At 42.4% G+C, this 12,837-nt stretch overlaps 1 protein-coding gene across 1 annotated transcript; it reads left to right on the plus strand.

Annotated features, from left to right (window-relative positions):
- Positions 1 to 577: 577 nt before the first annotated feature.
- On the plus strand, positions 578 to 3,965 carry LOC126619434 (KIN17-like protein). The gene is made up of 2 exons (XM_050287810.1): positions 578 to 1,836; positions 3,320 to 3,965. The coding sequence occupies exons 1-2, from the start codon at positions 714 to 716 to the stop codon at positions 3,385 to 3,387; spliced, it is 1,191 nt and encodes a 396-aa protein (XP_050143767.1). The 5' UTR covers positions 578 to 713; the 3' UTR covers positions 3,388 to 3,965.
- Positions 3,966 to 12,837: the final 8,872 nt, after the last annotated feature.

The raw sequence follows: 12,837 nt of genomic DNA on the forward strand, positions 1-12,837 counted from the left end.
ACAAATTTCACATTTTTTCGAGGGAAAAAATTTAGTCCCGCTCATCTTTTTATATTTAGACTCTAATTGAATAATTTAATGGAGAATCATGAGATATAATTATAAACTAATAAAATGTGAATAGGAGTGTGAAAATCACTACCAATATTTTTTTATACAATCATTATTCATTAGAAAATAAGAAAACGAGAATGTAAAAATCATTATCTATAACCTTAATTTATTCTCTTTGGTATGGTAATAGGTATTGGAATAAGTTTCATATTATTACGTCAACAGTTAACAGTTTACTAAACACAAGTAGTCATTTATCACAGTAGTGGAAATGAATTGAGCTCTTACATGATAATGTGGATTCGAACCTTACCGGTGAGTAATGTAACATTTAATCTAACAAAATCTATTGTTTAACAAAAAAATAAATAAAAATGAACAGTTCACTAAACATTAACGTAATAATGTGCAAATTGATCGCATTATTTTCTTTGTTGAAAAGAAAATTTTGAAACCTAGGTGCTTAATAGCCACCAATTTTCTTATTACTTTCTCTGTTAAAAATAAAAACAAATAAAGGATTATTTCTTTTTCCTTATTAGAAAGGGGGAGCGTCGCGAACTCGCGTGTTTGCTCCAGTTCCTAGGGTTTTATATTCCCAAAATCCCCAAAGCACAATCCCAATTCAAATCCCATCCAATACTCTGCCCTAAATCCTCATGGGAAAGAACGATTTCCTCACACCGAAGGCAATCGCCAATCGAATCAAGGCCAAGGGACTCCAGAAGCTCCGATGGTACTGCCAGATGTGCCAGAAGCAATGCCGAGACGAGAACGGATTCAAGTGCCACTGCATGAGCGAGAGCCACCAGCGGCAGATGCAGATCTTCGGAGAGAACTCCAATCGCATCGTCGACGGTTACTCCGAGGAGTTCGAGCAGAGTTTTCTTGATTTGATGAAGCGGAGTCACCGGTTCAGCCGTATCGCTGCCACCGTCGTGTACAACGAGTACATCAACGACCGCCATCACGTGCATATGAATTCCACTGAGTGGGCGACGCTGACTGAGTTCGTGAAGCATTTGGGGAGGACTGGGAAGTGTAAGGTTGACGAGACGCCGAAGGGTTGGTTCATTACGTATATTGATCGGGATTCCGAGACGCTTTTTAAGGAGAGGTTGAAGAACAAACGGCTTCGGGCGGATATGGCGGATGAGGAGAAGCAGGAGAGGGAGATTAAGAAGCAGATTGAGAGGGTTTGTCAGTCTATGCCGGTGGGTAATGGGTCTGATCAGGGTTCGGAGGCTGAGGCCAATCAGGAAGTGAAATTGGAGCCTGGGGTTAAGATTGGATTTGCGCTTGGGTCCTCGAAACTGGGACCTAAAGATAAAGGGGGGAGTGCGAAATTGGTGTTCGATGAGGTGGAGGATGAGACGAATGAGAGAAAGGTTAAGAAGGCAAAAGATGGAAGTGGCGGTGACGCGAGGAGCTTGGCTTTGGAAGAGTTGATGAGGGAGGAGGAGAAGAAGAAGGAGAGGATTAATAGGAAGGATTATTGGTTATGTGAGGGAATCGTTGTTAAAGTGATGAGTAAAGCCTTGGCTGACAAGGGTTACTATAAGGGAAAAGGGGTTGTGAGGAAAGTGATTGATAAGTATGTTGGGGAGATTGAAATGCTTGAAAGCAAGCATGTCTTGAGAGTTGACCAGGCTGAGCTTGAGACCGTGATTCCGAATCTTGGGTGCCTTGTGAAGATAGTCAATGGGGCCTACAGAGGATCAAATGCAAGGTTGCTGGCGGTCGACACAGATAACTTTTGCGCTAAGGTGCAGATAGAGAAGGGTGCGTATGACGGTAGAGTGCTTAAAGCTGTTGAGTATGAGGATATTTGTAAACTTGCCTAGTGAATTTGGTAGAATACTTGTCTATGATGACCATCTGCATTTCAGATACGTCACCCTGTTTTGAAAGTCTATTCTGATATTGCTTCTCTGTGGTTGTATGTTCAAAAAATTATCAGTGTTCATATTGAATTATTGAGTACTGGATAAGCATGACTTGAGAGTTCTATGATTGTTTTTGCAATGTTTATCACTAACGGTTCTGGTTTATCTAAGTTTGTCTACAATCTGTTGCCAATTGCCAATTCTTGTGGTTATATACATAGATAGTATAATTACTTATTGATATAATATGGATAATTACACTGCATTTAGCAATCAAATATGCAATTTTTTTACAGTAATTCGAAGAAAACAAAGAAAAGTGGGAATTTTAATCACTCTTTTCCTAATTAGATGCTGATTTGTGTTTTTGTATTCTTTTGTTGTCTGTGATGATGTTGCCCAATTTTTAGTGCTCTTACTCTCGACCAATCCATCTGACCAAAACATTGCCGAGTTTCCTTGTGACCTGTTTACCTACTGTTTAATATCAAGAGTTGGACATGTAGGTGTGACTGAGCTCTCACTTTGGCACTTAAGCATAAAGTACTAAGTAACTTTAGCCTCCTCAGATTTTGCTACCATTTATGAGGTTTTCATGTCGTCTTAGTATTCATTACTGGGAGTCTGGGATAAAAAATTGTACTTATGTGCTCTGTTTGGTAGTTATGGTGGGGATTTTGACCCTACTTCAATGATTTATAGTATAACTTCCATTTTGGTAGTATGAGACTTCCTTTGACTCGCCACTACCTGCCTGCATTCTAGTTTGGTTGGTTATGGAATTGAGCCTTCATTCTTCAACTAGTTTTGGTTGGTTATGGAATAGTGTCTTCAACTAGTTGATGTCTGAAAATTAGGCATTTTGTGACGGAAAAGTTGAAAAGACGTTTTGTAGTATGAGATGCTAGGTATAGTAGCGGAGCTTCACTGACTCAGGAAATGTGTTTTGTGCCACCTTGAAGTCTTCATTACAATTGCTGCCACACATGACTGATCGCACAATTCTCACCTTACCAGTTCATTTCAACCAGAATTCGTTTTGTTATTCGTTCAAGATGGTATGGAAAAATTGTACTCGTATATTCATTCTGCCTATGATGCACGTCCTGATTATTTTTGGCACTTATCTAGAGTCCAGAAACTGTGGGTGTTTTTCTGCTTGTGGAAACCCATGGTTCTCTCTGCACCAGTGGTACGTGGTTCGTTCTTTCTGTATGATTTCGGTGCACTGTTAGACTGTTCTTTCTAATACATCTTACCTGTGGATAGACGAGCTGAGGATTGACACTTAGAGAAGGAGAACAGACCGCTTATAAATATGGTGAAAGGAGTCGACTGATATTGTTATTAAATTGACCTGGTGTTTGTTTATGTACTAGGGTTGAGGGAAATAGCAGCATTCACAGTGGAAAGATGCACACAAAGGCTGGAAAGTTGGAAACAATGAGATATTAAGCTGCAGGTCTGATAGATTTACAGTGTGAATTATGGTATGCTGTTTAGTTTGATCGGTAGATAGCAACTCCAATGGAACCTTGGAGCTGATTGATAATAAATGAGCCGACAAGGTCACACTGGGGAGGAGCTCTCGAGTGCGGCAGTCGTATAGGGCAGCAAACCTCAAAGGTGTGAGACCAGTGTGGGGTTGGGTGGGACCAAATACGGAGAAGCCCCATCTTTTGTAAGGAGGATCATACTGATGACGTCCGACAGTCGGACTCAAGAATTTTTCACTGGTAAGGCTGTCCACAGTGATTTAGGTGAGTATAAAAGAATTATGCATCCCTGTCCAGCTCTATCAGCGGGCTCTTTTCACTTAAATTCTTCAGCCCACTATAAGATTATGATTCTTATATTAATTTAATACTAGTAGAGAGTGTGTGCGTGTGAACAACCACCCACATCCTTCCATGTTCTCCTCAAGTGCAACCTGTTTCAGTTCATTCAAACTATTCAAAAAACATTATGATTTCACTTACCTGTATGAAAAAAATGATGATGAGACAATTTCTCTTCATAAGTGCATATTTTTATCTTATGTAAATATTTTGATACAAAATTACTATTTTGCTCTCCTTATGTAAATATCGTGTATCAAAAGTGAGGGCAAAATTGAAAAAAAAAGGGCAAAAAGTTCAAAAGATACAAAATTATCATTTTGCCCTCCTTATGTAAATATTATGTATCAAAAGTGAGGGTAAAATAGGAAAAATAAGGATATAATTGTCATTTAGTCAAAAAGTACAAAATTACGATTTTGCCATCTCATGTCAACATTGTGTATTCAAAAGTAAGAGCAAAATTGAAAAAAAAAAAGGGCAAAAAGTTGACAAACCCTCTTCTTTTAATAGAATAGATATTAATATCACACTTATTTTTTCCGGCCTACTGGGAAGACTAATGGCAATAACCTCATAGCAGATCCGCAGAGGTGAATGAGCTCCTTTTTTCAAATGCCTAGTCAAAAAGGATAATGGTCCTGCACCTGACTAGTTGCTACTCCTGCCATGCCATTACTGGTCGGTATGGTAACCGCTTAACTAATGACTCTACCATTTACATTTAGCGTTAATTAAAAGCAATACAACAACAACAACAACAAAGCCTTTTCCCACTAAGTGGGGTCGGCTATATGAATCCTAGAACGCCATTGCGCTCGGTTTTGTGTCATGTCCTCCGTTAGATCCAAGTACTCTACGTCTTTTCTTAGAGTCTCTTCCAAAGTTGTCCTAGGTCTTCCTCTACCCCTTCGGCCCTGAACCTCTGTCCCGTAGTCACATCTTCGAACCGGAGCGTCAGTCGGCCTTCTTTGCACATGTTCAAAATCACCGGAGCCGATTTTCTCTCATATTTCCTACAATTTCGGCTACTCCTACTTTACCTCGGATATCCTCATTCCCAATCTTATCCTTTCTCGTGTGCCTACACATCCCACGAAGCATCCTCATCTCCGCTACACCCATTTTGTGTACGTGTTGATGCTTCACCACCCAACATTCTGTGCCATACAACATCGCTAGCCTTATTGTCGTCCTATAAAATTTTCCCTTGAGCTTCAGTGGCCTACGACGGTCACACAACACACCGGATGCACTCTTTCCATCCAGCTCGTATTCTATGGTTGAGATCTCCATCTAATTCTCCGTTCTCTTGCAAGATAGATCCTAGGTAGCGAAAACGATCGCTTTTTGTGAGCTTCGCTAGATTGCTCCGGTCATTAGTGTGGATAAGTATATAAATGGATAGAGATAGGAAAGCAAACACAAGATGTACGTGGTTCACCCAGATTGGCTACGTCCACGGAATAGAAGAGTTCTCATTAATTGTGAAGGGTTTACACAAGTACATAGGTTCAAGCTCTCATTTAGTGAGTACAAGTGAATGATTTAGTACAAATGACATTAGGAAATATTGTGGGAGAATGATCTCGTAATCACGAAACTTCTAAGTATCGGAGTGTGGTGTCGTCTTGACTTGCCTTATCTGTCTCATAGGTAGATGTGGCATCTTCTCTGGAAGTACTCTTCCTCCATCCAGGGGTGGTATCTTTAACTGGTGGAGATGCACAAGGTAATGTATCAATTTCACTTGAAGCTTACTTGTAGTTTCAGGCTTGGTCAAGCGCGATACAAACCATGTAGTAGGAGTCCCCCAAGTCGCCGAGCTAGGGGGTCTGCTGAAAGAGGTGACAGACAAGGTAAGCAATCAGAGCTCCAACTGATTGTTCACCTTCTCCCCATCTTGCAGCAGCATGAAGGATAAAGAGAAGAAAAATGAGAAGAGATGATATGAGATACTTTTGCTTTTGAAGAAGTAACTTTCCACAGGCTTATTCTTGAACTGAGCTGGAGGGTTTTCTGGTTTCCTCCAGAGTATAAGGCCGACTGAAGAATTTGAGGGTCAAAACAAGTCCATCAAATCTAGAGTACGTTCCACCCTGCTGATATGGGATACTTTTGCTTTTGACAGAGTAATGAATGTATCGGCACGTGTGCTGTTACGCTTGTCTCCACATGCTTCCTTGTATCCTTCGCACTTGCCCTATCTGTTCCTCAAGCAGATGCGGAATCTTCCCTGGAAACATAAGATGTTGAAGATGAGTACTCGAGAGCAATGCCAGGTAAGTAATCAGGTAAGGGGTTCCAGGCAGTCAGTTCCTGGCTGGAAGCTTGATTCCAAGTGCTGACTGATTGCTCTCTTTCTCCTTGTCTTGCAGGTAAAAACAAGGCCAAAAGAAAAGACAGAGAAAAAGCATGATATGGGATACTCTTGCTTTTAACCCTGATGATATGAGATATTCTTGCTCTAGTATAGCTTGTTTGCAGAGGTATTATCGGGGGGAAAGAAAGCTGAATATTTCGAAAGGCTTCGTTGGGAGTGCCCTCTCAGATATGATGAAGGGTTGAGCATTTTTGCAGGTCTGCCTGTCCGTTGGGGATGGAGGTCGACATATATAGGAGTCTCCCTAACAACAAGTAGTAATGCTATTCCTTTACCCTGCTTGGTCATAGCACGGTAGTGGGAGCTGCCAGTTTCACATGTTTTAACTCTGTCAGAGCACTTTGAAAAAATGGTCTGTGGTATCTGGCTCTCGAGATTCGGAGAACGATGCCTCTTCGATTTTTGAGAAAGCAATCATGCTGGGGGTATGACTCTCGAGATTCGGAGAGCAGTGTCTCTTCGATTTTTGAGGAAGTAATCATGTTGGGAGTCTGGCTCTCGAGATTCGGAGGGCGGTGCCTCTTCGATTTTGGAGCAAGCAATCTTGTTGGGAGTGTTGTCTCGAATGTGAGTAAAGGTTGGGCATGTTTGCTAGTCTACCTTGCCCCGAAGCACAAAGGTTGACACACAGGGACTTTCCAATTATCCAGCAATGGTACTGTTCCTTTACCCTCTCTTCGATTTTGAGAAAGTAGTCATGTTGGGAGTCTGGCTCTCGAGATTCGGAGGACGGTGCCTCTTCGATTTTGGAGCAAGCAATCTTATTGGGAGTGTTTTCTCGAATGTGAGTAAAGGTTGGGCATGTTTGCTAGTCTACCTTGCCACGAAGCACAGAGGTTGACACACAGGGACTTTCCAATTATCCAGCAGTGGTACTGTTCCTTTACAGTTGTGGGTAATAATATGGTAGCTAGACCTTCAAAATTTATGTGTCTAAACTTTTGTTAGTGCTGTTTCTTTGCTATTCTTTTACCTTTCTTGGTCAGAGCGATGTAGTGGGAGCTGCAAGCTTCACGTGCTCAACTTTGGCAGAGAACTTTGGCAAAGTTATTTGTGGTACCCATGAGCTATTGTTGCGTGTGGGAAGTGGGTGATTGAACAGTAAGATTCATGTGCTTTCTACTTCACCAGACGTCTTCGACAGAATGCCCATAATTTCTGCAAAGCTGAGTGTGCGTGTGACAGGTGCTGACAAGGCTAGAAAAGTAGGTGCCTCTTCGATTTCTGAGATCGGCCCTCGTGGTCTCTGAGCAGCCCATCTTTTGAGAAAGCGAGCGCCTCTTCGATTGATTCGGAGAACGATGCCTCATCGATTTTTGAGAAAGCAATCATGCTGGGGGTCTGGCTCTCGAGATTCGGGGAGCAGTGTCTCTTCGATTTTTGAGAAAGTAATAATGTTGGGAGTCTGGCTCTCGAGATTCGGAGGGCGGTGCTTCTTCGATTTTGGAGCAAGCAATCTTGTTGGGAGTGTTTTCTCGAATGTGAGTAAAGGTTTGGCATGTTTGCTAGTCTACCTTGCCACGAAGCACAGAGGTTGACACACAGGGACTTTCCAATTATCCAGCAATGGTACTGTTCCTTTACCCTCTCTTCGATTTTTAAGAAAGTAGTCATGTTGGGAGTCTGGCTCTCGAGATTCGGAGGACGGTGCCTCTTCGATTTTGGAGCAAGCAATCTTATTGGGAGTGTTTTCTCGAATGTGAGTAAAGGTTGGGCATGTTTGCTAGTCTACCTTGCCACGAAGCACAGAGGTTGACACACAGGGACTTTCCAATTATCCAGCAGTGGTACTGTTCCTTTACCCTTGTGGGTAATAATATGGTAGCTAGACCTTCAAAATTTATGGGTCTAAACTTTGTTAGTGCTGTTTCTTTGCTATTCTTTTACCCTTCTTGGTCAGAGCGATGTAGTGGGAGCTGCAAGCTTCACGTGCTCAACTTTGGCAGAGAACTTTGGCAAAGTTATCTGTGGTACCCATGAGCTATTGTTGCGTGTGAGAAGTGGGTGATTGAACAGTAAGATTCATGTGTTTTCTACTTCCCCAGAAGTCTTTGACAGAATGCCCATAATTTCCGCAAAACTGAGTGTGCGTGTGACAGGTGCTGACAAGGCTGGAAAAGGCTGGAAAAGTAGGTGCCTCTTCGATTTCTGAGATCGGCCCTCGTGGTCTCTGGGGAGCCCAGCTTTTGAGAAAGCGAGCGCCTCTTCGATTTTTGAGATCGGCCTTCGTGGTCTTTGAGCAGCCCAACTTTTGAGAAAGCAAACGCCTCTTCGATTTCTGAGATCAACCCTCGTGATCTCTAAGCAGCCCAGCTTTTGAGAAAGCAAACGCCTCTTCGATTTCTGAGCAGGCGCCTCTTCGATTTCTGAAGCTTCGTCGAGTGCAGATTTTTATAGGGGCTGGCATTAAGTTCCAAAGCACACTTGAATCTCCACCAGTAGAAGCTTCATTCTTGCACTTCTAAGATCTTGATTTGTCCGACCTCTTCTCTCTTCAACACCTTTGAAAATGTCTGGCCCCTCCGACCGTCGTTTTGACTTGAACCTTGTTGAAGAGGCAGCCCCGCCTTCTCCAGACAACATATGGCGCCCATCCTTCGTCTCCCCTACTGGTCCTCTTACCGTTGGGGATTCCGTGATGAAGAATGATATGACCGCTGCGGTGGTGGCCAGGAACCTTCTCACTCCCAAAGATAACAGACTACTTTCCAAACGGTCTGATGAGTTAGCTGTTAAGGATTCGCTGGCTCTCAGTGTTCAGTGTGCAGGTTCTGTGTCTAATATGGCCCAACGCCTATTTGCTCGAACCCGCCAAGTTGAATCATTGGCGGCTGAAGTGATGAGTCTCAAACAGGAGATTAGAGGGCTCAAGCATGAGAATAAACAGTTGCACCGGCTCGCACATGACTATGCTACAAACATGAAGAGGAAGCTTGACCAGATGAAGGAAACTGATGGTCAGGTTTTACTTGATCATCAGAGATTTGTGGGTTTGTTCCAAAGGCATTTATTGCCTTCGTCTTCTGGGGCTGTACCGCGTAATGAAGCTCCAAATGATCAACCTCTGATGCCTCCTCCTTCTAGGGTTCTGTCCAGTACTGAGGCTCCAAATGATCCCCCTCCGGTGCCTTCTCTTTCTGGGGCTCTACCGACTGCTGAGACTTCTCCTAAGCAACCTTTGTGAAGGCTCCCTCTTGTGTGCTTATTTTGACTCATGTATATGTACATATTTGTAGCTTATCGGGGATATCAATAAATAAGCTTTCCTTCATTTCAACGTATTGTGTTAAATACACCAAAGCCTTCTTCGCTAAGTTCTTTGAATTTTCTTTTGTTAAAGCTTGTATGTTGAAGCTTTCTGAGTGGAGCATGTAGGTTGGGGTAGTGTTCCCTTAATTTCCCGAGTGAGGAAAACTTCTCGGTTGGAGACTTGGAAAATCCAAGTCACTGAGTGGGATCGGCTATATAAATCTTAGAACGCCATTGTGCTCGATCCTGTGTCATGTCCTTCGTTAGATCTAAGTACTCTAAGTCTTTTCTTAGAGTCTCTTCCAAAGTTTTCCTAGGTCTTCCTCTACCCCTTCGGCCCTGAACCTCTGTCCCATAGTCGCATCTTCTAATCGGAACGTCAGTAGGCCTTCTTTGCACATGTCCAAACCACCGTAACCGATTTTCTCTCATCTTTCCTTCAATTTCGGCTACTCCTACTTTACCCCGGATATCCTCATTCCTAATCTTATCCTTTCTCATGTGCCCACACATCCAACGAAGCATCCTCATCTCCGCTACACCCATTTTGTGTACGTGTTGATGTTTCACCGCCCAACATTCTGTGCCATACAGCATCGCCGGCCTTATTGCCGTCCTATAAAATTTTCCCTTGAGCTTCAGTGGCATACGGCGGTCACACAACACGCCGGATGCACTCTTCCACTTCATCCATCCAGCTTGTATTCTATGGTTGAGATCTCCATCTAATTCTCCGTTCTTTTGCAAGATAGATCCTAGGTAACGAAAACGGTCGCTCTTTGGTATTTCTTGATCTCCAATCCTCACCCCTAACTCGTTTTGGCCTCCATTTGCACTGAACTTGCACTCCATATATTCTGTCTTTGATCGGCTTAGGCGAAGACCTTTAGATTCCAACACTTCTCTCCAAAGGTTAAGCTTTGCATTTACCCCTTCCTGAGTTTCATCTATCAACACTATATCGTCTGTGAAAAGCATACACCAAGGAATATCATCTTGAATATGTCGTGTTAACTCATCCATTACCAACGCAAAAAGGTAAGGACTTAAGGATGAGCCTTGATGTAATCCTACAGTTATGGGAAAGCTTTCAGTTTGTCCTTCATGAGTTCTTACGGCAGTCTTTGCTCCTTCATACATATCCTTTATAGCTTGGATATATGCTACTCGTACTCCTTTCTTCTCTAAAATCCTCCAAAGAATGTCTCTTGGGACCCTATCATACGCTTTTTCCAAATCTATAAAGACCATGTGTAAATCCTTTTTCCCATCTCTATATCTTTCCATCAATCTTCGTAAGAGATAGATTGCCTCCATGGTTGAGCGCCCTGGCATGAACCCGAATTGGTTGTCCGAAACCCGTGTCTCTTGCCTCAATCTATGCTCAATGACTCTCTCCCAGAGCTTCATTGTATGACTCATTAGCTTAATACCCCTATAGTTCATGCAATTTTGTACGTCGCCCTTATTCTTGTAGATAGGCACCAAAGTGCTCATTCGCCACTCATTTGGCATCTTCTTCGTTTTCAAAATCCTATTGAAAAGGTCAGTGAGCCATGTTATACCTGTCTCTCCCAAAAGTTTCCACACTTCGATTGGTATATCGTCTGGGCCTATTGCTTTTTTATGCTTCATCTTCTTCAAAGCTACAACCACTTCTTCCTTCCGGATTCGACGATAAAAAGAGTAGTTTCTACACTCTTCTGAGTTACTCAACTCCCCTAAAGAAGCACTCATTTCATGTCCTTCATTGAAAAGATTATGAAAATAACCTCTCCATCTGTCTTTAACCGCGTTCTCTGTAGCAAGAACATTTCCATCCTCATCCTTGATGCACCTCACTTGGTTTAGGTCCCTTGTCTTCTTTTCCCTTGCTCTAGATAGTTTATAGATATCCAACTCTCCTTCTTTGGTATCTAGTCGTTTATACATATCGTCGTAAGCCGCTAACTTAGCTTCTCTGACAGCTTTCTTCGCCTCTTGCTTCGCTTTTCTATACCTTTCACCATTTTCATCAGTCCTCTCCTTGTATAAGGCTTTACAACATTCCTTCTTAGCCTTCACCTTTGTTTGTACCTCCTCATTCCACCACCAAGATTCCTTTTGGTGTGGGGCAAAGCCCTTGGACTCTCCTAATACCTCTTTTGCTACTTTTCGGATACAACTAGCCATGGAATCCCACATTTGGCTAGCTTCCCCCTCTCTATCCCACACACATTGGGTGATTACCTTCTCTTTGAAAATGGCTTGTTTTTCTTCTTTTAGATTCCACCATCTAGTCCTTGGGCACTTCCAAGTCTTGTTCTTTTGTCTTACTCTTTTGATATGTACATCCATCACCAACAAGCGATGTTGATTAGCCACGCTCTCTCCTGGTATAACTTTGCAATCCTTACAAGTTATACGATCCCCTTTCCTCATTAGAAGAAAATCTATTTGTGTTTTTGACGACCCACTCTTGTAGGTGATCACATGTTCTTCTCTCTTCTTAAAGAAGGTGTTGGCTAAGAAGAGATCATATGCCATTGCAAAATCCAAGATAGCTTCCCCATCCTCGTTTCTCTCCCCAAAACCATGGCCACCATGAAAACCTCCATAGTTGCCTGTCTCCCTGCCCACGTGTCCATTTAAATCTCCTCCTATAAATAACTTCTCCGTCTGAGCAATTCCTTGCACCAAGTCTCCAAGATCTTCCCAAAATTTCTCCTTCGAACTCGTATCCAACCCTACTTGAGGTGCGTACGCACTAATCACATTGATAAGTTCTTGTCCTATTACAATCTTGATTGCCATGATTCTATCTCCTACCCTCTTGACATCTACAACATCTTGTACCAAGGTCTTGTCCACGATGATGCCAACACCGTTTCTCGTTCTATTTGTGCCCGAATACCAAAGTTTAAACCCTGAGTTTTCTAGATCCTTTGCCTTACTACCAACCCACTTAGTTTCTTGTAGGCACATAATATTTATCCTTCTCCTCACCATAACTTCCACTACTTCCATAGATTTTCCCGTTAAGGTTCCTATATTCCACGTTCCTAAACGCATTTTGCTCTCTTGAACTCTACCCTTCTGTCCTAGCTTCTTCACCCTCCCCCGTCTAATAGGATCAAAGTACTTCTTTTGTGTGTCCCGGGTAAAGTTGATAGGAGCATATGCTCCCAAACAACTTTGAGTGGAGTCGTTCGAAAAGAAGTTTCTATGGCCCCCTTGCTCAGTTAATTAAAAGCAATAAATCTATAAATTTTAGTTAGGGCATTGAAATACTTGCAATAACGGCTTAACTAATTTGATTAATTTGGTATTAGTATTTGACTTCCATGGGCCAAATAATTAATTACATAATCATCATTCAACCGTGTATGGAACTTTTTTTTTTTAACACAAATAAGCTCCTCAACATTTCATTTCATAGTGGAGAACA

This window comes from Malus sylvestris, chromosome 1 (genome assembly GCF_916048215.2).
Source record: "Malus sylvestris chromosome 1, drMalSylv7.2, whole genome shotgun sequence".
Taxonomy (NCBI): Eukaryota; Viridiplantae; Streptophyta; class Magnoliopsida; order Rosales; family Rosaceae; genus Malus; species Malus sylvestris.